General features: G+C 42.3%; 3 protein-coding genes, 1 long non-coding RNA gene and 1 other non-coding gene across 6 annotated transcripts; 2 read left to right on the top strand and 3 right to left on the bottom strand.

Annotated features, from left to right (window-relative positions):
- Positions 1-35: 35 nt before the first annotated feature.
- Positions 36-3,285, bottom strand: LOC118418681 (testis-specific chromodomain protein Y 2-like). Its single transcript, XM_035824673.1, has 4 exons — positions 3,184-3,285; positions 1,453-1,623; positions 956-1,114; positions 36-546 (listed from the first exon to the last, which is right to left on the bottom strand). The coding sequence occupies exons 1-4, from the start codon at positions 3,208-3,210 to the stop codon at positions 277-279; spliced, it is 627 nt and encodes a 208-aa protein (XP_035680566.1). The 5' UTR covers positions 3,211-3,285; the 3' UTR covers positions 36-276.
- A 1,723-nt stretch (positions 3,286-5,008) lies between these two features.
- LOC118417552 (sialate O-acetylesterase-like) lies at positions 5,009-9,602 on the top strand. Its single transcript, XM_035823142.1, has 9 exons — positions 5,009-5,160; positions 5,551-5,732; positions 6,221-6,359; positions 6,768-7,020; positions 7,445-7,620; positions 8,035-8,171; positions 8,281-8,417; positions 8,740-8,944; positions 9,184-9,602. The coding sequence occupies exons 1-9, from the start codon at positions 5,037-5,039 to the stop codon at positions 9,415-9,417; spliced, it is 1,587 nt and encodes a 528-aa protein (XP_035679035.1). The 5' UTR covers positions 5,009-5,036; the 3' UTR covers positions 9,418-9,602.
- A 16-nt stretch (positions 9,603-9,618) lies between these two features.
- On the bottom strand, positions 9,619-19,440 carry LOC118418436 (glycine receptor subunit alpha-3-like). Of its 2 annotated transcripts, XM_035824335.1 has the most exons (11): positions 19,326-19,440; positions 18,832-18,941; positions 18,339-18,406; positions 17,796-18,022; positions 17,314-17,396; positions 16,997-17,128; positions 16,604-16,682; positions 15,923-16,057; positions 12,254-12,401; positions 11,811-11,828; positions 9,619-11,255 (listed from the first exon to the last, which is right to left on the bottom strand). In XM_035824335.1, the coding sequence occupies exons 1-11, from the start codon at positions 19,367-19,369 to the stop codon at positions 10,983-10,985; spliced, it is 1,317 nt and encodes a 438-aa protein (XP_035680228.1). In that variant the 5' UTR covers positions 19,370-19,440; the 3' UTR covers positions 9,619-10,982. The 2 variants fall into 2 exon arrangements, with proteins under 2 accessions (XP_035680228.1, XP_035680229.1); XM_035824336.1 differs by lacking the exon at positions 11,811-11,828.
- LOC118418437 lies at positions 19,440-21,185 on the bottom strand. The gene is made up of 3 exons (XR_004831459.1): positions 21,093-21,185; positions 19,975-20,053; positions 19,440-19,464 (listed from the first exon to the last, which is right to left on the bottom strand). It is a non-coding gene; the product is annotated as an uncharacterized LOC118418437 (long non-coding RNA).
- A 6,010-nt stretch (positions 21,186-27,195) lies between these two features.
- Positions 27,196-27,361, top strand: LOC118418719. The gene has a single exon (XR_004831513.1). It is a non-coding gene; the product is annotated as a U1 spliceosomal RNA (small nuclear RNA).
- Positions 27,362-27,721: the final 360 nt, after the last annotated feature.

The raw sequence follows: 27,721 nt of genomic DNA, 5'->3' as shown, positions 1-27,721 counted from the left end.
GAGGGTCATAATTTGTTTTCAACATCGACCTCAAGAACGGACAGTCTAGGCGGCGTACATGCAATTCTCCTCCTGGAAACATGGTACTTAAACTTTTACATCATGCATTTTCCTGTAGATCTAGCATTTAATTTCAACCTGCAGAATGAACCTTTTCACCAACCATGCTTGATATTTTGAACATGACAATAAGAAATGTGCTTTATCAGTGGGCTGCATGCTTTCAATTGTGTTTTATTCAAGTTGCATGCTAAACATGCACTACAATTGTCTTCATTATTGTTGAGGTGCATTCATATTTTTGTTAGGGGTGTAGACTACATAACAAACAGCAACCTCAGCGATTTTCTGCTCTTGGGCTGCAACTGTCTGGGCAGACAGCAACTGTTTTCCCACGAGTGTGGACACAGATTTCTGCCCACTGTTTTCTGCAACTTTCACAACTTCTTCCTTCTTTTCTGCATGAGTTGTTGCAGAATTGTTAGTTGTCTTCTGTGTCACTTTGACCACAACAGTCTCCTCTTCACTCTCACTCACTGTGATGACCTTGGGAATGGATATTACATATAAGCTTGTACTACATTTATATATACAATGTGTATGCCATGGCAAAGAAAGGGTTAGTAACAACAGACTTACAGTAATACTGATTAAAGTTTAAAAATTTGTGCAATATAGTTTGAAAGTTAATTATTGTGTGCATTGCATTATCAACAGTTCCAAGTTACAACAGCTTGATGTACAGACATACTAGTTAGTACCTTTTACTTAATATCTATAACATCTGCTTGGGATGGCAGTCTCGGGATTCATATCTACTAGAGTCAAGACAAACTTGTTATTAAAGATACAATTGTAAACATGTAACAAGGAATAGTAATTATGACATATATGGAAACAAGGATATCTGGATTTCAATATGAGTTCTGGTTGCAAGTCTTCTGATAAAACTTACCGGTACTTTAGCTTTCGGGGTGGGTGCAGCCTTCCTGGGTGTTCTCTTTGGGGTCTCTACCTTGGTCACCACCTTTTCTTCCACCTTCTTCACTGTCCTCTTTCGGGTGGACGTAGGTGTGGGAGGGGGCTTGAAGATGGGCTTCACGATCTTCGTCCTCTGAAAAATAGGAGTAAGGATACAATTACCATCACATGATCACAGGAAAGACAACACATTTGCATGCATGCTAATAAAATTAAGCTTCTGAGGACTGTATCTGTATCTGTATCTATATAGCTGGTGTATAACCACCCTTCAGCATAACACGCCAGCTTATAAGTTATAGGACTGTGTCAGTGTGTGGACCGGGCTGGGCCCTATAACTTAGTATAAGCGCAAAACAAAACCACCATGGCAAAAGTAAGTGAATTTATTACTTTGCAGAAGTGAACATATTAGTAACTGTCCAGTGAGACAACACATCTATCTACTGTACAAGGAAAACCTATATCTACCCTGGGGGTCTGAGCAGCGAGCCATCTCCTCTTCCACTCCTCCAGAATCTCCTCGCAGCCGAACAGGTTCTTCTCTGGCTCCCAGGTGTCCTCATCCTCATCAAACCCCTTCCACCTGATCAGGTACTCCTCCCGACCTCGCCGCGTGCGCTGGTCAAGGATTCCCTCCACCTGGAGGAGTGTGTGCAGATTTAGATTAGCCCAAATTTATCTTGGGGAATATTCATTGCTGTAATCTCCAAGCAGATCCTACTTTAGCAAAAGATAGTATCATAAGGTACTCCGTCCGACCTCGCCGCGTACGCTGGTCCTGGATAATTCCCTCCACCTGGAGGAGTATGTGCAGATTTATTTTAGCCTGGTACTAGTACCAACCCACATGGCTCAAATCTATCACAGGGTTCATTACGCCAAAAAGTATTTACTCAAGAAACTAGATATGATTTTGGAAATGGTAATTTTGACCGTTTTCAAAATCATATCCAGTTGCTTATTACCTGGATGTTTAAACTTCATCGACTATTACTAGGTTCATTGCTTCACCTACTCTAGAAATTCACTAGGTGCATTTACTAGTAAGTGCAGTAGTTGGCCTCAGCAGTCAGGTAACACGTTATTACCAAAGAGATCCTGGGAAGCTCATGATCAGCTGGTTTCAGACTTACTGCTTACTGGTCCCAGACTACCTTAGGCTTAGTTAAACTTTCATTCAAAAGCCCAAGTCTACAACTAAAATACTTTCAACTGGAGTTTCAAGGCAATTTAGCATGAATGATAAGTACCAACAGTCCAACAACAAGGAGGACAAATTTCTTATTCATATAATCAAATGTCCTTTGTCTCAAGTCACAGACCTTGGCACAACAGTATGGTGGTGATAAATGTCTACAGGTGCAAAATAGCGATACATTTTCTTTCAACAAAGTGTGAGATTTTATGTAACTAAGTTTATAAATTATTGTATTTTGACAATCACACATTCTCAGATCACTATCTTGTTGTACCTAAATCAATTTGGAGTCCCTCAGTCTCTCCATAACTTGCATAATTTATGTCATCAGCACACCTGGATATCAACTATCCTTTCCCTGGTGTCAAACGGCCTAGAAATGTCGAGCGTGCTTACGTACACAACCAATCAAACGGATTTTGATGAAGGGGGTAGAGGTTGCATAAAATCCATTTGAAACAGCAAGGTTGTACTTAAATACACCAATCAAAATTCACATTTGACATCTTTCCAGCCTCTCTATAATAGACATGTACTAGTAATTTACAGAAATATGATCGGTATCCATCGGCCCCAGGCGTAACGTTCTCACACCCACATATAGGACAAGGTCAGGAGCGCGTCACGCACGCGTCATCATCTCAACAACGAGTAGCGACTGGTTCAGGACACAAACACGGATCGCTGGAGGCCCTGTGGTTACTCATAAACTTCAAAACAGCGCAGTTAGAGAGTGCCTCACATGCTGGGTAAATTTTACGCTGTTGTCTGTTTTACGACGGTGTTTTTGAACAGACCTTCTTACGCTGATCCTGCGCTTGACCACCACCACCAAGACACTAACCTAAGACCGGCCGCGGAAAATATGCCCTGTGAGGGCACGTCATCAAAAATTTTACACCTGGAGACTGCTATGCACATGTCATATGCCTTATAAATCCGATCATGTAACCGTAGAGGTTGGAATAACGTAATAAATGAGATAAATCTGGTACACAAACCTCGAAAACATCGCGACCGCCCGCCATATTTTTGGCCGTTCAAAAAACGCAAGCCTTCCCGTGATGCACTACGGCGGTCGAATGAGATCTGGGTGAGACCATTCCGACAGGTAGGGGTGTTAAGGACTGCTGTGGTCCAATGCTTTGGTATCATACAGTATGTGAAGTCATCACAAACAAATCAGGCAACAGATCGATGCGCCAACGTGGTCGGTCTCTCCGGAAGAACAGATCTAGAAATAGGGAAAAATTGGTAGGAAATTCCAATTATGGTTTAGTGCAAGGTACTAGTTTCCAACCTTGGCGTACTTTCCAGTTTTGCCTTGCATTAAGACACATGCTTTCAAAAAGCCAAGGCACAGTTGAAAGAGTGAATTATTGCATGTGTTATTTATATGTTTGCAATAACGGTTGGGGCTAGTAATAATCATATTATGCAGGAACTCTATTGCCTGAATAATGTCAACAGAGGCTTTCCGGATCCGCAAGTCAGTTTACAGCTAGGTGTCACTAACGAAATAGCTCATTGGGCTCATTGGAATACTAGCGCCTTTGACTTGACCCGTCCCTTGTCAGTTAAAACCTTCTGGTTCAACGTCCATACAGAGAGATCGCACCCAATTGTGCATTATTGATCAGTCCGAACCGTAAACTTTAACCTGTGACTGGCGGCGGCAAACCCGACCAACAGACAGAATATACTACAGTCTACATGGAACAAAGACCAGTACAAAAGCCGCATACGTCAGTCAGTGACATAGAATCCATTGTCCTTCACAATCGGTGAGTAGTTTCACCAAGTTAATTGGTAATCTTGAACCTTGCATCAAGGTTCATTACGCACTGCTGATAACAATCAACGGCCAATGTATAGGTTGTCCTCATGTTTATTTAATATAAGTATCTTCCTCGGGCAATAATTAAGTTGCGCAGGTAGTTGTTGTTGTTAACTGTTGACCGTGCACGCTAAAGGAACAATAATTTTGCATGATGGTATAGTCGTTCTGTTCACCATCGTAGTGAATAATATCACATGATGTCTGTTAGTATCGGGTAAGTTCAGTTGTTGCGCGCCGAAGCCCTTACCAACACTGTCTGTACCTTCAGTTTATACAACACAGTATTACGGTAGGCGAAGTTCCGGGTTGGTCGAACACGAAACATGTCTCTGGAATAACCGGTTGTCAGTACAATGGGTATGGGGGTCAGATAGTTTGTAAGCGCAAAGCGGCATGTACTAAGAAGCTTTTACTCCTTGCAGGTACCGACCGTATCGGTGAGGACGAGTTGAAGCGAAAGTGTCATGTAAAGGAAGCCGTGTGTGATAGATTGGAATCGGCGATCTATGCGTAATCTTTCCGACGTGGAAGAAATCAGCCAACGCTGCTAAAAGAGTGAACCTTATGTATGATAAGGATTTTCTGACGTTAGGTCTTCTTACGACGTCTGGATAGTATTGTGTCTTATATATTGATAGATCCCAGAGTAACATCTTTTTACAGGGCACAGGTCACTGAACATGGGACACAGGAGTATGTTGAAGTGCTGTTTGATCCCGATTATCTTCTTGTATGTGTTTTCTCTAAACGCCAACACGGACAACTACAGTAACATGAGTAAGTATAATGGTACTTGAAAACCTTGAGTTTTACAATTCACCCATCGGCATCACACGCGTACGCATGTAGCGTCAATATCGGTTAGTTAAAATATTCATTGTAATGATGTTAACTTTATATCTCGTGTTGCTGCCTGCCTTTTTTTTACATAAGACATAATTCTAAGCACTTTAAAAATGCAATTTTCTTTTTACACCGGACGACTTTGCGTGGGCCTCCTACTACAGTGACCACATGGTCCTACAGAGGGAACCTAGCCGTGCGGTTATCTGGGGTTACGGTGACGTCGGCGCTAACGTCACAGTCTCTGTGTACCCCAGCGAGAAGGGGAAAGTCTACCAATCGATAGTGCAGACGGGTAGATATCGCGTACTTCAAAAGATTGTGTCATGTATGTGTGTGCGTGTGTGTGTGTGTGTGTGTGTGTGTGTGTGTGTGTGTGTGTGTGTGTGTGTGTGTGTGTGTGTGTGTGTGTGTGTATGTGTGTATGTGTGTATGTGCGTGTGCGTGTGTGTGTTTGTGTACGTGATTCGTTTATGACTCAAGAAGGTGTCAATGGATTCATATGATATCCGTATTTGTTACGTGGATACAAACCTTGTAGGTGTTGGCAAAACAAGTTTGATAATGGACCACCTTTCGGATTTCTGTGATACCTCCGTTTTTATATAGTTCAGATCCCACAACAGCAACCTTTAAATCTGATTTCAATCTCCCCACACATGCCGCTTGTGTGTCTAACGTGCAGGTCCTGCGGGTAAGGGAGTGTGGAAGGTGACTCTAGACGCCATGCCGGCGGGGGGACCGCACACCGTGGAGGCCGTGCAGACTGCTGCGGGGCAGAGACTGTCCTTGGTGCTGAAGGACGTGCTATTCGGGGACGTGTGGCTGTGCAGCGGACAGAGCAACATGGTTTTTACTATGAAATATGTAAGAACCTCTTCTTTTTGTGGTATTACGCATAAAAACAATATAGATAAGAATGGGTTATAAGTTCGTTTTAACAAAAGAAAGTGGTTGATATGGGACGAATTTGAAACCATACCTTAAGTCGGGTATAAAAACTGAAGTGAAAGTGATCTTTAATCAGTTTATCTCACAGACAGTTTATCTTACACTGGTCGCGACGGATCAAACAGACGATATGTACATTACTTAGGGTACCGTATTGAATTCCTCTAGCTGTTCTTGGCAGTAACTGAACAGTACGCCACGTCTTAGTGCCTAGTCCTGGGGACTGCAGCTCTTTACAGTAGCGTCCGCGTCTGTCGAGCGACACATCCGGGATTTGAGCACCCACACTTCTGGTCCAGAATCAGGATGGCTAACCACTTGACTACGAACGCTACACATGGTGTTAGACGTGTACGTTTTAGATAGTGCACCTGATTTGTCGACCTGTATCTCTGCCATCCCAGACTACCAACGCCAGTGCTGAGATCGCCCGCGCTGCTGACTATCCCCACATCCGGCTGTTCACGGCTGACCTGGTGAGGTCTGACTCCCCGCTGTACGACTTACAGTCCATCCTGCAGCCGTGGGCCGTGGCAAGTCCTGGTGCGTCTGCAGCAGTCTCTACCAGACTCCATGGGTTGCTGGAAAAATAGTAAAAGTTGGTCAGATAAACTGAATAATTTGAATGAGTCGGTTATACATATGCCTGATTGTGTCGGCTACATTTGTAGATCCTGGCAAATCATTTGGCTGGTTTGGCCAAATTCTACTTACTATTTCAGCAACCCAACGAGTCACAAAAAGACATCAATTCTTAGAGTCAATAATAAAAAGAGTACATATACTTTTAAAAAAGATTCACAGAGAGCAAAGAACCCAATGCACTTAAATGTGTAAGAATTTCTAAGATTGGAACTGTTCTATACGTACATTTCTAAATGTTCTGGGTTTTTTTTCTGTTATCCTGACGTTATGTTGTAATATAGTAGCCGTGACTTCCAAAATAGTTAGCTAAAGCTAATACGAGGGTTCAGAATAAACTTAACAAAACACCGTCCGTCCCAGAAAGCATATCGGGTCCGTCCAACGCCACCTTCAACCGGGGCTACTTCTCGGCGGTGTGCTGGTTCTTCGGGCGGGACCTGTACGACAACATCACCGTGCCCATCGGGCTGGTCGTGTCGGCGTACGGAGGGACTTGCGTCGAAGCCTGGTCCCCTCCGGAGGTCATAAAGACCTGTAATATCACGTCTGACATAAACAGGTAACTAAAAGTGCGCTGAGAATTTGAAGCAAAAACTATTGATATAAACATTTTAACTACCAGGTTAATTTTACAAAACAAATTTTTGTCATGGTTTGCTGTCTTTGTTCTAAAGCTGTAGAGACTTTTTAAAACTTAACGTAAAAAATGCAAACTTCTTTTTTCAACTGTGATCTTTATACCTGTTTGGAGTATTGACAGATATCCTCAACTTTGATGCCATATCGGCATACGGGGGTATTTTACTTGCCTATTCCCGCCGACAGCCAATGTTTCTTATGGCAGCCGTGAGATGTTTCTGGATCCCCCCCCCCCCCAAAAAAAAAAATAATAACAGGGGCAAGCTATCAATGTAGGCGGCACATGGGTCTCAGACTCGCTACACAGTAAGATAACCTGGCTAATATTCCTGTTCCCCTTTCAGAGTGGACAAAGCTATCAACAAACCACCGGCCAGCCATCTTGGAATTGGTGAGGACAGCTGGGAAGCTGACGTCATAGACATAACAAACCACCCGCGGCTGCACAACTCTGCTCTCTGGAACGCCATGATTCACCCTATTCTCAACATGACTCTGAAGGGAGTCATCTGGTATCAAGGTAAGTCGTGTTTGGCGTCGTTATGAGGAAATATTCAAAGTAATGGAGTTTTATTCGCCATCAATATTATCACCTTTCGTTTCAATTATCAAATTACTATATTATCTACTTAAGAATGCCACTCAACTGATGATTTTGTAGTCTTATAGCAAATTCTTATGTTATTACATGGGTATGTACATAATAACAGCTTATGAAGTACATTTGTAACATCGTCTGCTTGCTTAATATCCATCCATTTCTTGCTTAATATTCTGCGGAAAAAGCGATAAGAGAAGCGAATACAAGCTGGAATAGGAAAGGCACACAAAATGGAATGTACATGTATCATGCCGTATACATTTGCCAGTTCATTGCTCTTCATACGGCACTGTTCAAATCTGACATTATATCATGTACCGTCTGCATTTGTAGGTGAGGCAAATGCTGTGTATAACGAGACCGATGTTTACGGCTGCTTGTTTACTAACATGATCAGCACGTGGAGATCTGGGTTCCATCTGGGGTCCGGCAGACAGACTGAGTCGGTCTTTCCTTTTGGATTCGTTCAGGTGAGACTCGGCATCTGCATCTGCATCTGTATGTTTATCTATAACGTTATAGTCGGTATAAGCTGACGCTTAGACATCATCAGTTTCTGAGGTTCTATTTCCTCCACAGCTGTCAGTCAGTTCCACAGAGGACTTTCCCGAACTGCGCTGGAGCCAGACCAACGGTTATGGTTCTGCACCCAATCCCGACATGCCCCGCGTCTTCATGGCTGTGGCCATGGATCTAGAAAGGTCACATGCAGCTGGGTACGGAACTTTTGTTGCTTTGGGAAACAACATGATATGATAATAAAGAAGACATTTTTGTACAACGTTGCACCGCTGTGATAAATTCAGGTACAGCAGAACAAACGCAACTATACTTTCACTAGGGTGATATGGGTACAGAAATATGATATAATTCAACTTCTGGCTTATTTGTAACGACGGAAAACTGTTTTATTATTCCAAATTAATCAAAACCTGACTGCCGAAGTTTGCAGGACACATTCACAGTTCTCATAAGATACCCTACGTTTGCGATCGCATGATGTCCCGAGTCACATGCTTCTGTTTTCACAAACCGAAGTGTCCATCCCCGGGACAAGCAGGACGTGGGGAGTCGCCTGCTGCTGGGGGCCCGTGCCGTGGCGTACGGGGAGGATGTCGTCTTCCAGGGCCCGCTGCCTACTGCCGTGAAGGTCAGCTCATCAGCGAACACCATGGACGTGCTCTACAACATGACTATGGGCGGTACGCTCAGGCTGGAAGTTAGAAATCCCGATGGATTTGAGGTAAGCGGTAGGACTAATTAGCCTCTTTTTTCGGCTCATAATATACTTTTGCTGGCCATTTCTTTTTGTACTGGGTCGCTGATTGCCGGCCGTCGCTGATCCATTTGCCCCTCGGAGCCTGCGTTATGTATGTCATAAACATCAAAGAATAATGTTACCAATACTATTTAAGAGGTATGTTTTAAGCTATCATTGTGCAAAAATGAAGTGTTTGGCCGGAAACATATGTTTCTGTTCAGATTTGTTGCTCCAGTCAGGAGAATAGCTGTGAACCGACTTCCTCCACGTGGATGCCAGCAAAGATTATTGGTCACACTGAGAGCACGGTCACCGTCTCTACCTCCACGTGTGCCAAGCACGTGACGTCCTGGCGATATGAGTGGGCGCCGACTCCCTGTCTATTCAAACAGTGCGCGATCTACTGCCAGGAGACCCAGCTGCCGGCGCCGCCATTCAAGGGGAAAGTTTCCTGAACAATAAGATAACCGGTAACACCACCTGTATGGCTAGCAGCAGTTACTACAGGTGTTCATTCACATAATTCAATTACTTGCAATACTGAATGACACCCACAGTACATTCTAGTACTTATTTCTAGTTCTGAGAGCTGCTTAAATCGACGGTGCAATGGAATGTCAAAACTCGCGTTGCTTTTATCAAAGCAAATTTTGTATTGTAACGTATAATAGCAGCAGTGCAATAGCATTGAAACCAGTCAACAGGCTGTGGTATAAGCTAAGTAAACCAAGAGGCACAACTGCACTTTTCTCACTGGTAAAGATAAAGAAGCTTGCTGCACACCTCTGTGACATCTTAAAGTATTATAATAAATCACACCAGTCGATACTTTTGATAGTGATTGTTACTCAACTTTATTACATTTTTGCCGTTCCAAGCCCTGTAGCAATTTAAGAATCAGTCATCCATAGACACGTATACATTTAGATACATGCATAGGTAAGACGTACTTGAATCTTCGCCGATGATTTACGAATCTTGATATCAAACAGTCAAATTCGTTCTAACATAGTAAGCGTTTTTTTGTCGTCAAATGCTTTGTATCATTGTTTCTGAATTAAATCCATATTATCAGATCATATGAAGCATTTGAATAAAATAACATGTCACCGTTCTGGAAACTAAGGGTGCTACGGGTTCAAGGTACAACATGACAGCATACTAGTATCATGTTCAGTACTTAAATGTTATAGAGTACAGTATCTTCAAAACGAACGGACCAGGTTATCTGTCCATGTCGGAGTAACTTTGCTTTGGCAAAATAGAATATCCATTCTACATGTGCCGGGCAGATCTTCGCCTCATCTATTACACACGTGAGATGATAATAAGTGTAGTGAGCATAAATTCACGGGACAATCACGATTCGAAACACATACAAACAGTGTACTAGCGACCGACTCTTCACAAGGATCACCTGGCTATCGTGGCCTCTTTTTTATGGTCCCTTGGATGAATTTCCAATTGACAAAATTGTTAAGAATTCTGTCTCTAGTGTCCAGCTATCTACTGTGACCATTTGAATCTCATGAGCTACGATAGACATTTCATGACTGTACAGACATGCTGTGACGATACAGCTATATACAACAGGATTGATTTCCGACCTATCACTGAACTCATGAAACGATAACAATGTGGGGATTTATACCTCACTAGTTTTGGGAAAATAGCAAAATCGCGTCATATCTTACCACTGAAACCCTATAATTCTATTGCTGTGTTGGAGCCATCGGCATGTTTTTTTTATCTTGTCATGAACATTTGATGACTAACTGATCCCTCCCCTAACTCGCTTTCTGTACTTAGTATCTTACACGAACAATTACAAGAATATAGTACCATGGTACATTATAGTGATAAAACTTGTGCAGTGCAGTGCTAGTCAACAGGCTTTGTACATAGTTTTGTTCAGCAAGCCATGGTCTTGACCATGGTATGAACGTTTAAAGTACAGTACATTTGTATTTACATTATTTCAATAGGCTCATGATTAAGGATTGTAAACGTTTTTTTAAGTTTACACTTTTCCTTCATAACTACCCATGTACACGGCCCAGTAGATAATGTTGAATAGTATAAAGGTTGCAGGAAAGAAGATCTTGGACATCAGGTCTATCTTGGCGGCAATCATCTGACCACGCTCGTCACTCTCCGCCATGGCCTGGGCAACATCCTCATCAAAGTCCTCCTCCACATCTTGATTCTCCTTCTTCTTGTCTTTTCCGTCGGTGACGACATCTTTCTCATTCTGGAAGGGGTGGACCTTCAGGATACCGTTGGTCTGGAAGGCCTGCAAGGGAAGGGGATAAACAAATTACTTCTTTAGTTTGAAAGTTCTTAGGTGTTGGATGGTAATTCTTGGGAAGATTCAGCAAGTTTGACAGAGTGAGCGAGTGCATGAGTGAGGTGTTAGTAGAATCTATTAGGAAGACAGATCTTAACCAATCTTTATGTGAATTGATAATAACACAGTACACATGAAGCACTAGGTGACGATTGGTGTGAACTGCAATAGCACAGGCAGTGAATTAACAATGACTTCATCGTACAGTCAAAAATGTGTTGACAACTGCAGATCTTCAAAACGAATGACTTCTCGTTTCCACTCATGCAGATCGTACATTTACTATGTGGTGGGTAACGGTGACCGCCGCTGTCACGACAGTTTTTGGAATAAAACCATTCATTCATGCATCAGTAAAATAAGACGACATTGACATTGTGATTTCACATTGAGTTGTGTGCAAGTGTTGTTAAAGGTTATGTTAAGGATGCCAGTGCTCGGTGCACAGTTAGTCCGCTGGCTAGGTGGGTGAAATGAGTAGGTAAGTACAGCTTGACATACCCATTTCTTCCGTCGGCGCTGATAAAAATTTGACAAATCCATTGTTAGATTAGAAGATTACAGACAATAATATAGAATGTACAATCATTGAACAAAGTTTCTAAAGATTTGTTTACCTTTGTTTATTCATCATTAACTCAAATCAGACTGCAGGCCACTTTTCATTGAACTCACGAGCATGGTGAGAATGGACAAAATGTGATTGACAAAACTTCGAAACAACTATCAAGCAATCAAGCAATCAATCAATCAAAAAATAACTACAAAACGGTACAGAATATAACATTTCACCTTTTTAACCTTTGTGCATTCAAGATACGCTCAAACCAGCTTTCAGGTTGCTTTTCAAATTGACGTTATGAGTGAGGAAGTAACGGACGGACAAAATATGACAAAGATTTGGAAGCAACTATGACTATTTGTTTGAAACAAGTTTGACTTACATCCTTGTTCTTGTACATCTGGTTGGAGATCTGGCTCTCCTGTTTCCTGCGGGAGAAGTGGTGCGCAGCCGCGAACTCCACCAGCGCCGTGAACACGTAGATGGTGCACACCAGCATCCAGATGTCGATGGCCCGGATGTAGGAGAACCTGGGGTAGGGAAATATCGGATGTTCAATGGTAGGATTGGCAGACACGCAGATCTAAAGGTAATTCAGCTTCTGGAGCCAGATATAATACGTCTCAACTTAGAAACAAGGAGGTTATGTAGACCTCGGCATACATCTCTCTCTCGGCTAGCTAGGCTTCGCGAACAAATGTGTAAATCCATTCAACACCATGTAACATTATATCTGTCTATCTATCTATCTGTCCATCTACGTATCTATCTTATGTTTATTTAGCTGTCTATCCTTCTGCCTCTCTATATGATATCCATCAGTTGCCATTATACACAAAAACGCATATATCTGATGTTGAATAGTTACAATTTGGAGTCCAATTATTTACAGGCAATGTGGAGTTGCAAGGGCCATACTACAAGTACCACGACCCAGTCCAGTCTTTTATTACCTGCATGTATGCAGGTATGGTTTTGATGCTGGTGGAAACTTTTCGGTAGCCGGGGATGTAGGGCGCTGTATCTCGTGAACGGATGGTGCGAGCACGACGATTTTTGGTACGTGGGTTGGGGGTGGTAGCTTGACACTCAGGTGTGATTTTGGGCCTCCTGGCGCTTGACCTTGACATTGAAGGTGGCATTTTTGGTGTTTTGGGGGCACTTTTGGCGCTGTGTGTCCGGAACGATACGCGCGATTGTGACGATTTTTGGTGCATGGGTGGGGGGTTGTTGCCTGTTGCCTAGGATTGACTTTGGGCCTTGTCGCGTTTGAACTTGACCCGGCAGGTCGAATTTTGTGTCCGGGAGGGGTGTTTCCGGAGTTATATCTTCTGAACGGCTGGTGCTGGCGCGATGATATTTGGCACATGTGTCGGCGGTGGCTGAATAATGCTCAATTTTGATTTTGGCGCCCTTGGTGCTTGAACTTGACATTTTAGGTTACCTTTTGTGCGGGTACGGGGCGTGCGCTGTATCTCCGGAACGCAAGGTGCCATTGTGTTGCCATTTGGTACGTGAGTTGTTTGTGGTGTCCTGGTGGTCAGGTTTGATTTTGGGCCTCCTAGTGCTTGAACTTGATACTGTATAGGTTGACCCTGTTTTAGTGTGGTTGGGGCATCCTCCCAATATCTGCTTGGTTTTAAAAACAGATTATGGTTGGGTGTAGAACCATCATCTGGCCTGGGCCACCTTCAATGTATCAGGTTACTTAGTGGCACTGACAGTTTGCCAGATGACGGGAGTGTGCCAGATTATATATCTGTTGGTCAGGTATAATTGGAGTTTGCTTATTACTCTTTGTGGTGTTTCTAGAGCTGTATAGTACTGAGTTTTAAGTTCCGGTACAAGTTCCTTTACCCTGTTGGCAATCATGGTTGAACTTGAACTTAAACAGAAGAAGATGCAATTTTCTAATGTGGAGGAGAACTGTATAGAGTGTGGGCATAAGAGAAAGGTATGTGTATGATTACCTCCATGAAAAAATGGAGGTATAGTTTTTGGTGTGTCTGTCTGTGTGTGTGTGTGTCTGTGTGTCTGTGTGTCTGTGTGTGTGTCTGTGTGTCCGCATATTTGTGGTCATCATAACTTGAGAACCTCTTGATGGACTACGATGATATTTGGTATGTAGGTAGGGGTTGGGAAGACGAAGGTCAAGGTCAATTTTGGGCCTCCTGGTGTGTGGCCTTGGTACTGCAGCGCAACTTCCGGTTTTGCTATCTCGGTGTTCTGAACATGCTATGGTCAAGATTTTTAAGCATTAGATAGCTCTTGTGCTCAGGAAAAAATTACGTAAGTTTGGACCCCCTAGCGTCTAGTTTGGGAATAGCAGGGGCATTTTTGTCAAAAACTTCTGACGAGGATAACTCAAGAAGGGAACAACGGATTTTCATCATTTTTGGTATGTAGGTACCTTAGACAATTTTGTACAAGATTAAATACTAATTATGCAAAATAGGAGTACATTTGCATAATTAATGAGGATATTATATCATGGCAGTTTTTTCAATGTATCTCTTGTCCTGGATGTGATATGGTCTTGACATTTGGCTGGTAGATAGATTTCAGTGTCATGACAAAGTGGGGCAGGTTTCAGCCCCCTAACATTTAATTGCGGAACTGCAGGGGCGTTTTTGTCAAGACATTCTAAAGAGGATAACTGCAGAAAGGATTGATTGATTGGCATCATACTAGGCATGCGGGTACCTTAGGCAAATATGTTCATAATGATATACATTTTATGCAAATGAGGACTTAATTTGCATGATTAATGAGGAAAATGTATAATTCCATTGTTTTCAATAACTGGACTTCAATAAATGTAACACATGTTAACTATGATAGGTGGAATATAAGCAGATACCAAATATGGTAATGAGGAACTTATTTGCATAATTCATGTAAAAATTGCAAAAACGCTTTATGATTAATAATGGGAATTTTATAATTGTGACATGTGTACGTTAGTCAATGATGAACAATACCATGCATAAATTATGTTAATGTGCTAGTCAATTGCATGAAATTTACGAAAGCTCTAAATTTTCATGGAGGTATGAGGTCGCCGAACTCTAGTTTGTCCTGTGTTTCTTTTTGTTTCTTTGGTAATGCCATTTCCATACTGTATACAGGTAATTTGTTGTTTTGGGCTAGTCATATTCGCTTGGTTTTTGGGCCTGCTTAATCTATGGTACAGGCAGGGTTAAGTGGTGGAGGCTTAGCTTTGTTCTGTTTTGAATTCAGTATCGTTTGTTGCATTTTGTCGCAGCAAATATATGATGAAATTCCCCTTCTAAGCAACTGCTCATTGGTTTGCGGGGATGTTTGCTGGGTGTTTGCTCTGACTACAACAGCTTCTGAACTTTTCAAAGCTTCCATTGCCAGCAGCTTGCCATCTATAAATGGGATTGACAAGGACATTTTTCATAGTAAATTGTGCTGTTAAATTTGGCTTAGATACTACAGGAGATTTAGGTTTGGGTTGGATGGATTGAATGAAAATATCATACCACCCTGGGGACTAACTGTTGCTGCTGCATGGGGGCTACCACTATTCATATTGTCTAATGTCTATGGAACTACAGATAAAAGTATCATTGGTCAAATTATGCGAGTAACATTCCGATGTCAAGTGAATAACACCCCAGAAATAAATCTTTAATGAATATCATTGGAAGAACACAAACCAAGGAGACTTAGCAGCTGCATTAGGTCAGTACATTGAAATAGGAAGATATTAGTATATCATGTGACAGAGTAACTACATGTGCATGGGCCATCTGAGACAAAAAAAGGTAGCGTCTCAACAACTTCAAAGTACTGTGGTTGGTTACATACTTAAGAAATCCAAAATAAGTAATGTTCATCCATGTCCAAACTTACAAATTCAGAAAATGGAATTTCAGAGTCAGACTTTTGCATGGTGCACAACCAACACGGTAAAAAGCTCATTTTTCCAACCACGTACCACAGACAAAAAGGCAAAAATACACAATAGGTCTACAGAAACCCAATACATTTCATGCAGGCCTGAGGTCTACGAACTCTTGTTTACCTAGGAATGGAGCTCCTTGTAGCCGAGGTGAGCGTGGTGGATGTCAGGACGGTGGTGATGCCCAGGGCGACCCGGGCCGGGGCCTGGAGCGGACTGATCCAGAACGTCAGCCACGATAGCGCCACGATCAGCGCGCTGCAGGAGGGGATATCACACGGTACTAGGTTAAAAATCTGATAGGTCGGTAGTAGTCTCCACCAGGCCTTCCTACGGAGGTGCGGGGATCGTAGAATTCGGCAAAAAAATCGGGAAATTCGCCAAAGGAGTCAGTCCACGCTTCTTGAACTTTAAAATGTTCGTGTTTCCCTCCGGAAAACACTGCGCTGCGCAGCCGACCAAATTCTCTGGTAGCAAAACTTCCCTGGCAAATTATTCTCCAAATGATGGCCAGCGTAGTCAGTCTGGTAGAGACTAGGTCGGTACATCAATGGGCGGATGAAGAGCTTAATTCAATTGAATTTATTTCTTTGGTTGTATAGAAATATAGCTATGGCTACCATAATAGCAAACAAAGAGCTAGCCCTGGTGACTGATGTATACAATACATACATGCAACAGATTACGATGTAGATTCATACAATGTACCAACATTGCGTCAGATAAAATCTGGGTTAGCATCTGGCTTATAGACTGAATTTAAAAGATTACAATTCGGAGAGTATGGAGACGTCCATAACCTACCTGGGCACATATGTCTGTGTGATGTAGTACCCGACACTACGTACTAACTTGAAAGTGGCCTGGTTACAGCCGAATTCACCTGTAGGAAGAAAGAGAAGATTTATCTGAAGCACCTCGATAGATACTTCATTCCTATACTCTGAGGATATTTCCGCACCCCTTACTGAAGACGAGCGCGGTCACTAGAATAGAAAGATGCACGAGAGACTCAAAAACACACGAAAAACACTGTGGAAACCCTAGCCTGACTAGTGCATGCCTGGAAAAAGGAGCGGCTCTCTGAAGTTAGACGGTGAACGACAACAAGCTTAGCTGTCTAGGAGGAGGCCCAATTAATTGTGTAGCACATGTTCCACACACCGTACATCTTATTGTAGTTTACTTCCCACCTACCTATGGAGTAGTTCCCGCCACAGCTCGTCCATGTCCACCCATCGATGACGTACTCCGGTAGCTCTATCCCGGGGTTGGTTTCCACAGCCGGCTCCTTCCACTCGATTACCAGGTCATCCGTTGTCATACCATCTGAAGGCGCACGGGGCACGGATACAAGAAATATAGCGTTTTCGAAACAGCTAAATCGTGAGTGTTATCAAATTGGAAAGAATGTTGTTTCTAGTACGAAAGGCGCAGCTGAACACATTGAAGAAAGACTAATTTGCAGTTACAATACGTTGCAACCAGTACATGACGATGAGAGAAGTACTTACATGGTCCCAGTTGAATCTTACAGAACTGGGCGTCGAAAGGGTACATGCGGAAATCCATCGGGCAGGAATTCTTCAACGTCTTCCTGTACGTGCAACGGAAGGAAACCGTCTTTACGAAATAACAGTGTTTCATATACTCAGGCATTTTAAAACATCAGCTATCATGCTTCATCCCCTACCAGAACTGTCAGCTTACTTATTGTATTGAGGCTGAGTTTTTCCTGTGACCAAATGGAACCTTACGTCGATGACTGTCAGACATCCAGGTACTAAGATATATCTTAGTACCTTAGTAGATATATCTTAGTACCTGTCTCAAGCACTGGATATGATTTTGGAAACGGTCAGACGTTTCAGATAGCATCCACTATCTTTCAGTGTCACAGACGAAAGACTATCAAAGTGATGTTTGACTGAAATGTCTGACCGTCTGCTTGAGAAACTGCTTGAGTGACTACTTTTTGGAGCAAATGGAACCTTACTTCTGGCTGGACAGGATGTCTCCGTTCGGCCAGACCCACAGCAGGCTGGTGAAGGCGCTGGAGGCCCGGTACCCGGCGTCCTTCTCGTTCAGGAAGTAGACGTCAGGCGTCCAGACTAGGCTGCGGGCAGCCACGTGCAGCTGGGCCGTCTGGTTGGGCTGGGTCGGCGTGAACCGGAACCGGGGGTCGTTCCACCACATCCGGAAGTAGAACGTGATGACGTAGTCCTGTTAAAGGAAAAATAGAGGAATTTGATGCAGTTCCATGGAAAGACGCTAGAGGCCATAATTGAACTTGTCGTTCATTTACATACACAAAAATCAAACGGATGCATTCGCAATTCAACTTCTTGTGTTATACATACGTGTATGCACACGCACACACAAACACTAACACACACACGCGCGCGCACACACACACACACACACACACAGGAAATGCATACAGATTACTAACGACACAGCTTTCTAGGTGAAAACGAAAATGTGGGAAGATTTGAGAGTTCCGGTCTCAATATTGCAGCAAACACAATGAAAACCTTACCATTGATATCTCGGAGATAGAAGCGATGCTCTCCACGTACATCTGCATGAGAACATGAACTCCGGGACCTGACACGGAAACGGCAAATCAAATCTGTTATTTTAGTTACTCAGCTGTAAATCTGCAGGCCGAATTAAGCTTTCAAAAAACAACATCTAAACGTCATCTGTTTTAATCGAGCCTTATTGAGACACTTTCCCCGATCACTAGAACTATTCAGAAAAGAAGACTGGCCCTTGCTGGCCATGTAGTACGTCATGAGGAGATGGCTGCCTAAGTCCTCCTCTGGGAACCTGACGCAAAGAGAAAAAGGGGACGACCGAACCTAACACTTAAGAAAGTTTTGGAAGAGGAGGTTGGTTTAAAGGACTATAACTTGCTAGCCGCCATGCTTGATGGAAACGCATGGACAGTCATTGTTAATGGCACCTCATATGAGGAACTGAACTGACTATTGAGACACCCATTTCTCTTACAGGAGAGGGCGGCTCACCTTGGTCGTTAGGGCGGATCCTCATGTCGTATGTCTCCAGAATCCTGTAAAAATCCCTCATAGAATTCATCTCCGGCGGGGCTGGTGGTGGCGTCGTCGCTACCTGAGTTCTGGAACAAAAGTAAGAACGATGAACCTGGGTGCACCAGACTTCCCACAGCAGAGAAAGTAAAACTTAAGTTGTCTTGGAATCTAGAAAGAGGGGACTTGGATGTACAGTAGAAAAATACAAGTAATAAAGTTAAGATTTCTCCATAGGATCTCTCCATCTTGATGCATCGAATCTTGGTTTTTTGGAGAGGTGCATATGACGTAAGGGCTTTCAATGTATTTTCAATGAATTATATTGCTTTGACAGACAATGATTTGACTGCCGGGGAATGATAATTAAGTGCATCAACAGATACTATAGTGTGCATGGTGCAAACACAAAAATTAAGCCTGTCCAGAATACACTCAGCTCAAATCCTAATATCTGACAAACAAGTTCTTACCCGGAGGGTGTTGTTGTTTCTGCTCTTGTTGTCGTTGTCGGCATTGCCCCGGCTGTTGTTGATGTTGCCGGCACTGTCCCGGCTGTTGTCGCTGCTGTTGGACTAGGACTGGTGCTAGCGCTGGTGCCATTAACAGCATCTGCCGTTTACATGAATGTACGTTTTTATTGAATGAAGTGAAATACATACATATAAGCTATGATCGGGATGACAGATGACATATTATTGAAAGGGAAACAATGTGGCCGTCCTGGAATTTTTAACGAACAAAATGTTAATTGAAAGCTATATTCGTTAACAAACAATTACAGGTCCAGGCTGTATGGGAAGATCGTAATAACGTTGTCTTCAATGACAGGACAGCATGACATTTGATCTCACTGATAGATCAACCCACATGTAACACTATCACGGTCGAATATACAGCAAATGCCCCCCTCCCCACAAGTAGACAGTATAAGACTAAGGCTTATGTATTTTTACAGGTGTTATTACACGTAATTTGTAATAACTCCCCCATTCATTAAGGCGGATACTGCATTCCCTGCGGATGAACTGTGTACGTATTAGTTATTTTTGTATACATTGAACACATTGAGTAGTATTGAACCGTATATGACGGTCAACATAAAGGATAGTATTGTCTCACCACAAATCCTCATGACGAAGCACAGGATCATCACACGAAGAAACAGCACCCTAGGTACCACAGCCATGGTGCTAGTTTTCTGTTGCACACAACAAGAAAAACAACGTTTCAACAAGACAATACTGTATCTCCGTTATGATAAAACTAACAACGTCCCTGTGCTGCTTCAGCATCCGATAGTTCATTATCCTTTCCAAGCTTTTTACGCTTCTATTCCAAATGGTATTGTTTGTTTTAACAGTATAGCGGTGACCACATGTCAGATGTAAAAGGATGTTTTCAATCAATGTCTTTGCCATTAATTAATGTGGGACCGCGTGGGACCGCGTGGCACGATCGGGAGCGCGTTGGTCTCAGGCCCGAGAGGTCCCGGGTTCAAATCCGCTTGCCGTGTCACCGATCTTGTGCCCTTGGGAAAGGCACTTTACACGACTTTCCTCACCTAACTCAGGTGTAAATGAGTACATAGCTGCGGCTAGTGGCAGTGACAGGCCTTTGTGGTGGTGAAAGGCCATAGGGGCATGTTCGGGCATGACGCACCCGCCATGACACATGAGTCAGGGGTAGGAGGAACCCCTTGCATCCTTGGTCGGAAGTCCTCCTAGGAGACGGAAACTCCAAACAACAAACCTCTGTGGATCTGCCGCTACCAGCCCAAAGCTGCCTAGGCAGATCCGTGTAATGAGTTGTATCATTGGCAAATAAATAAAATAAATTAAGTTTATTACTGTTTTACACACTCACATGCACGTTACATTTGATAAAGTCAAACGCACATGGGGATGGCATAGTATGGTTCGGTGCTTTACGGCAATGTTCATGTGTTGTATCTCAGAACTATCAGAATATGAGTACAAAATGTTGTACATTTCAGCTTTTGTGTTCTGTATTCTGAACAGGCAATAGTCTCAACGCTGTGAAATTAAAGCACCGCACGACATCTTCAGCTCAAGATACAACATTCGGTACCCATTCCACTTTCCTCCATTACGTTGTCGGAAACAGATTAAAACGTTTACTGTAAACCAAACGCGAGGAGGCTGTTTATGTCTAAAACACAACCAACTAAATTATCTGTTTACTCCGCGAAGGAACTGAGAGATATATAGTTCACTCACCTGCTCACAATGATCAGTTTAGAAGCAATAAGTTCCCATTTGTCACAACATGTGGCTGCAAAAACAACGCGTCAACCTGAAGCAAGGTAAAACGCAGACAGAGAGCTGCTAAAACAAATACTAACACAGGGCATCCGATATCACTATATATTCAACGCGTAAATGTTATATGTAACAAAAATCACATCGGCAATCGTACAAATTATTCAACAAAACGTATAAAAAGCATTTCACTAACGTTAACATAGCAACGTCGACGGAAGTTTCCTGCTAAATCTGTAGAATTTCTCTTGTACCGAGGTGAAAAGTGTCGGCAGTGTAGCCATTACACTGGTTAAGCTTGGCTTACACTTTTTTATTTTCCAAAATATTTTTGGTTGCGGAACTGACGAATCCAGACACGGCGTGTCTATTCAGGTACTGTTTATATGTCAACGTTCCGGATGGGCGCTCATGCGACATAAAGCACCTGATACGCGCTGTGTATGTGTAAACTGTCCGTATAAACCGGTGACATCACCAATACATTCATACGTGCAGCTTTGAAACGTTTTATTTTGTACAATACCCCAAGGGAATTATGTACACTGGCGGAAAATTGCAACCTTTTTCTTTCCTGAATGACTAAAAAGTCTGCGTTATCCCTTGCCTGGTAGAGTTAGCGGGACCGATTGTTAGCAGGTAACACTACACCGGATCATAATATCAGCAGTGTGGACACGCCCTACAGGGCTTGAAACGCGAACTGTGTGGGGTCACGCAATGCCTTCCGGAGACTACTAGCACTCTCCAAGTAGAGGTTAGGCTCCGACCTGTTTTTTGACGTCTTTGGGGAGTTTTCTCGGACTTTGTATTCTGTGAGTATTTCTTGTCACTGCTAGCTAAACAAAAGACGGACAACAAGAAAACCTGACAAAATAGAAAGCCCGATTGAAACGCCTAAAAAAGACGCCAAAATGGAAACAAGCCAACGCCTAACTTCTGCTTGGAGAGTACTGCAGGCTCCTCTTACGCACTATTAAGGTGGCTCGGGACTTTTAAAACAGTCTCACAAGACCTTGACATTGACAAACAAGAACATAGATGCTCATTTGTCCACATTAACCCTCAAGCACCCGACCTTTTTTTGCGACTAAAATGACCGAGTGGGGTCCAAACGGACCCCAAAATAGTTTTGTTCATAAAATCTCAGTACCATTTCTTATCGGCGATCATTATATATACATTGCTTTGTCAATGTAAGAGGAAGATTTTGAGATGTTAAGGTGTTGCTAATTCCAACTCATTATCATAATGTATGCAAAAGTTCAGAAGGACCACGTTTTGCACTAAACCTATTCCGACCAGATAGGGGAATTTTGAGGCCCTCAGCAACATTTATGTCGCATAACTCATGAACGGCTAGAGCTAAAGCTACGAAACTTGGTAATTTATCACAAAATATTGTTTGCAAAATTTTTTGGTCAATAAAGTAAGTTTATCATTTTGGGGGGCATATTTTTGCCAAAATTTGACAATTTCAATTTAAACAAGGTTTTCTTGATAAACTTCACCTGTTTTCTGACAACAATTAAATTCTATGAAATTCAATGTAATTTTCATGACTTAAAATGTATAATTTATGCTAATTTCATGACGTCATTGGTCAAAATCCAAGATGGCCGCCCTGATGAGGCAAATGACGTCATAATGTCGTCACATTTCATGTTGATGACAGAAATTTTTTCGATGATTTAGGTTTACATTCTTATTATTGTCTAAAAGTTTGGTAGTCATACTGTAAGTGGTTAAGGAGTTAGCCTCCAAAGTTTGTTTTTAAAACTGCACATTTTTGCTGGGGTCCGTTTGGACCCCAGAGGGGCTGAACACAAACTTTCTTTATATTTTCCACATTATTGTACCAATCTTTGCGAAAACTTAGGAGAAGGTATAAGACATATTGACTGACAAAGTCACGGAAGGATTTTTTCTTCAGATCAAAAATGTTCAAATGGCACTTCAAAATGTACGCCTGGGGTCCAAATGGACCCCACTCGGGTGTTTGAGGGTTAAAAATGCCAGCCGAAGTTAACTTTAAAAAAAAAAACCCATAGAGATCCACATGTGCAGGACAAAAAAAAAGCCTGCAAATTTAACAGCTACATTTAACATTTCCGCCATGATCAGCCTTTAGGCCCATCCCAAACAAGCCGACCCCGGAGTGAAAATGTAACCATGGATACGTATCAACAGAAACGTACCACAATATTGGCATCTGAACCGCCGTCACAAACACATCATACAAATCTACAAATGTACCTAAAAAGTACAACTGAAGAGGTTGACATTCATTATTTTTAATCAATACTAGTTAATGTGTATTATAAAGCGCTTGGCAATGAATTTGGCGAATTGCAACCTAACTTTTACGAGACCAATTGCACACAAAAAGTATTGCTTCCAAAGGCTCATAAAGCGACAGACATAACCATTTCATATCCCATGAAGTTAGACGTAACAATTTTGCTATCAGGTAATGCTCGTGATATTTAAAAAAAAAACTTCAGTGCCCGTTGTAGATGATAAAAAAGACTAGATACGACTCGTAGGACAGGACATTTCAAAACCCTTTAGAAATAACCCCCGTTTAAGGTGCAAGTGTCACGTTGTTTGGCATGCATACTTTTTCATTCTACACTGCCTTCACTGAGACCCGTGACTAGAAGGGTTATTGACCATTGAAATATCATCAATCGACGTCCACTTGGAATGGAGAGCTTCGAATTCCTTTCCCTTGCAACTTCATACTGAAAATATCAGCTCGAGCGACATACACTCTAAAGTATCTTTTTTACAATTGGCATCCACTCGCAAAAACACAAGGGTTTCCCAGGAACACAAAAAAATGATTGTTGTAGTCATTAAAGTCAAAGTAGACGTCGTTTACACATTAAGTAAGTCATACTTCTTCATTTTCGTGTAATATGAAAACTGTTGAGCCAAGCCTGACGTCGTCGACTGAAAAAGACGAGGTATCACTCTATGAATACCAAGTCATCAAACACCTCAGTTAAAAATAAACCCCGTTCAGTTCTGATACAGCAGGAAAAACGTCAACTAATGTGTATATAAAACGGGGAAAATGATGTACTCACGATCACGGGCGTACGGTTTATCTGTGTCTCCGGAGGCCTGCTTAGAGACGTCTACATTTGACCCTTGCTCAAATGTTGTTCTGAAGCGATTACATCGTGTTCAGGGATAGCAATGCAATATACCGTGACGTGACCACAATCCACCTTCCTTTATGAATAACACAATAAGAACATGTGAAGCTATACTATTCTATGTACAAACGTGGGATATAAGGTTATGTGCTGCTTAAAAGCCGCACATAAACTTATATCTGTTGACACAATAACGCTAAGCTTGGGCGTGAAAACATCTTCAGAAATCTGTTCTCGTTCATAAATTATTTCGGTGAAAGATCTCGATGGCAAATCTTTCGGTAATTGAAGTAATTGAAGCGTGAATAGCAACATTGACAGAGATTAACTCAAGTGACGCACTGGCGTATTCTATCGTTCCAATGGTTGGGGGTAACCTTTCATGTGCCTTAAGATTTGCTGGTGATCATCTCAAGGAATAGACCAAAGCTGACATACCAAATACTTTACAGAGCTTACGGGTCTGTCAATGGAACTGTTGCAGATTTCCTGGCATCTATTGGGTATTGTCTCTTCTAATAATGCTGTTTCATGCTATTGTCTACAGTGGATTAATACATGATGTACATGTAATGTGTACTTTGTCGTGCAGAACTCTGCAACAGTAGGCTGGCTCAGTTCGCAGAATCCTGACTCGTGACCCATTGTTGTTTTAAACCCATCAGGCGACAATGATGTACATAAAAGGATCGTCGCAACCATGGAAAGATACAAAGTAGTTCCAAAATAAAGTAAGAGGACGGGTGTGATAATTCCCATATATGTAGAAGGGGAAGGTTTATGTTTACAGCCTGTGTAAACGGCTACCAGAAACACCTAAACCTGACGAACTTCGTTCCCAGTATCTTTTAAGTTAAACGAAAAGCCTTCACTGCTGACGTAACACTTTTTTTAAGAGAGAGCGAGAGTGAGGGAGAAATAAAGAGAGAGACGGGCAGAGAGATGTGTGAGAGAGAGAGAGAGAGGGGGGGGGGGCGTTTGGCGTAACTGTATGGTATTTTACCCCAAACCCTACCTGGGGTTCTAGGTTTTAATCCTATCAGAATCCTATGATGCTGCCGTTCTTGTGTACTTGCTTGGGTTCCGGAAAGGCACTTTAACAGACTTCCCTAACTTCACCCATGTGTAACTTATATGTATAGGGGGCTCTGACTTTGGTAAAAGAGGTAAAAGGCAGTTGACGGCTTCATGCCCTTGACACATGCACCGTGACACATGGGAGAACAGCCCACTGCCCCTACGACCCCAAAATACTAGGAGACTACTTTACCTTATCTTTGCATGTGGCACTGTTGAAATATATCAACTTGAGTGCAGTACAATATTGTATATCCTCGTCTGTCCAAAATGTAAATAAAAAGAGGAGAATGTGTGTCTCCTCCTGTCAATATTTCATTTGTTCAATCTGATGAGAGTCATTTTGAAGGACATCGATAATTGGATGTAAGGGTTATAAGATCTTATGTTACCTTTGTCAGTATGTCCCAGCCTAAGTGTGGAACACAAACAACAACCTACTTACCGAGTAGGTCAAAGTGCGCCACAGCCGTTCCGCGTTCAGGTCAAGCAAGGTTGGCAGTGGAAGCTGGTACATGTGTATATGGCTTCATTGTAGAATAGGTGAAATTTGTGATTAACTATACATTGTATGTGCGGCCACAGCCGTTATCATAACATACTCTTTGCACAAGTATTATGGCATAGTCTGTGTCAGGGAGCCGCATGGTACAACGGTAAAAATAACCTAAGCCATGCGCTATTGTTCTACTTCCTCTCTTCCCTGACAAATTGTCAAAAGCGCGTGGTCTGAACAACATGGTCGGACGCAGGACACGCACGCACCCTGAATGGGTCTCATAGGCTTCGCTTGGGACTACAAGCTATGGTTGTTGACCATGTAAGGAAGTGTAGATTTACATACTGCATGGCGACATCAGCACTAGACAAGTTCTCTTAAAACTGCATGCAACAGCAGTAGAGCGGGTCCCGGACCTCATAGGCCAAATAATCATTGTCTCATAATACATAATCGAAATTATGTATTATGTATAACTTGTATGATTTGTATATAATGATGTTAACGTCAACGTTAGTGACATATGCCACAAATATAAGATCCCTTCGTAGCTGCTTTCATATCAACTCCTCAGTGCAAACTGCGAGACAATGCCGCCATACTGGCACTGATTGACAACGAGAGTACTAGTACTAGCATGTTTAAAGTTAAGTAATACTTCTAGTACTAGATTGTCTATACTGTTAGATTAGAATGTTTCTTCAGAATTGGCAGATATTAGTAATACATTTAGTTGAACCTCCATGTACATACCTCTTCCTTTTGAAGTGCCCACTATCATCCAGTTGATCAATCTGTCACTTATAAATGAAAGGGGCAAGGTGACCAGCGCAAAATGTCTTTGTGTTAAGATAAGTTTGGAAGCCCTTGACACAATCAATGCAGTTTGCCATACATTTTACCCGGAATATTATACCCGTTACAATTGTCGCAATAAAGTGCTTGTTTTCTTTTTCGAAGTTAGCAAAATCGCCATCTTGCTTAATGGTACAGAACCGCTTCAAGGCGACAGGTGAGTCACGGTAGCGTCACTGGCAATTATGTCAACGAAACAAGGACGTCGATGACAGGTAGAATATTATGCTAATGAGCATTATAGCATATTCATAGCATGATTGTTTCTTCCTATTTAAAGTCAAGGATCATGTTAGTTCATTTCCATAACCTAGAAAAAGTTGCAAACATTTCAAAGATTAGAAAACTTTGTCCTCTATGGTTACATACGCTTAGAACGGCCGTTGTAGACTTGAACTTTTGACAAAAACCACGACGGAAAATGGTAGTAGTCCCACCTAGGTGTGTAAACGGACGCCATGACGGCATACTTACCTGGCAGAGACGATACGCTGATCCCGAACGGCGTCCGTCCAGGGCGAGGCCCGACCATTGCACTGACGGTCTGGGCTGACCCCTGCGATTACCCCAAACGCGGGTAACTCGGCTGCGCAATTTCTGATAGTGGGGGTCTGCGTTCGCGCTTACCCCGTCCTATATAATGAAAAGTAGTTCACAGCAGAACACCATGGACGGATATTGTAGCACTGTTCATGTCACAATTTTTTTATGATTCTGCTCCTGCTGTGATTTTTCAGCTTTCTCTATTTGTTTTTTTTCTATCTCCGACTCTTCATCTCAACAAGAATTTCATTCATAATATAATATCATTGAACTCAGGCTACCGCGGTAAAAACTGTTTACCTGTCCGCACTCCAGACAAAAACAAACAAACAAGCAAACAAACAAATTAACAACACAGAATACAACAGAATTAACTTTGACTAACCTCATCGACAAAGTACAATAAGATTAGTAGAATAAGAAAATGTTTTTTTCTTCTCTCGTCTTAC

The sequence above is a fragment of the Branchiostoma floridae genome, chromosome 6 (genome assembly GCF_000003815.2).
Source record: "Branchiostoma floridae strain S238N-H82 chromosome 6, Bfl_VNyyK, whole genome shotgun sequence".
Classification (NCBI taxonomy): Eukaryota; Metazoa; Chordata; class Leptocardii; order Amphioxiformes; family Branchiostomatidae; genus Branchiostoma; species Branchiostoma floridae.
This window is presented reverse-complemented; position numbering and strand designations above follow the sequence as displayed.

Excerpts from the sequence above, each read along its gene's own strand:
- LOC118417552 (XM_035823142.1), top strand. The coding sequence starts at position 5,037 with ATGGTCCTACAGAGGGAACCTAGCCGTGCGGTTATCTGGGGTTACGGT. Across the intron at positions 5,161-5,550 it reads CCAATCGATAGTGCAGACGG|GTCCTGCGGGTAAGGGAGTG; the intron begins GTAGATATCGCG and ends TCTAACGTGCAG. Across the intron at positions 7,021-7,444 it reads ATCACGTCTGACATAAACAG|AGTGGACAAAGCTATCAACA; the intron begins GTAACTAAAAGT and ends TTCCCCTTTCAG.
- LOC118418436 (XM_035824335.1), bottom strand. The coding sequence starts at position 19,369 with ATGCCGACAACGACAACAAGAGCAGAAACAACAACACCCTCCGG. Across the intron at positions 18,942-19,325 it reads GAAACAACAACACCCTCCGG|AACTCAGGTAGCGACGACGC; the intron begins GTAAGAACTTGT and ends CTTTTGTTCCAG. Across the intron at positions 12,402-15,922 it reads ACAAGGAGCTCCATTCCTAG|GTTCTCCTACATCCGGGCCA; the intron begins GTAAACAAGAGT and ends TCCCTACCCCAG.
- LOC118418681 (XM_035824673.1), bottom strand. The coding sequence starts at position 3,210 with ATGGCGGGCGGTCGCGATGTTTTCGAG. Across the intron at positions 1,115-1,452 it reads TCGCTGCTCAGACCCCCAGG|AGGACGAAGATCGTGAAGCC; the intron begins GTAGATATAGGT and ends CCTATTTTTCAG. Across the intron at positions 547-955 it reads CCCCGAAAGCTAAAGTACCG|GTCATCACAGTGAGTGAGAG; the intron begins GTAAGTTTTATC and ends TCCATTCCCAAG.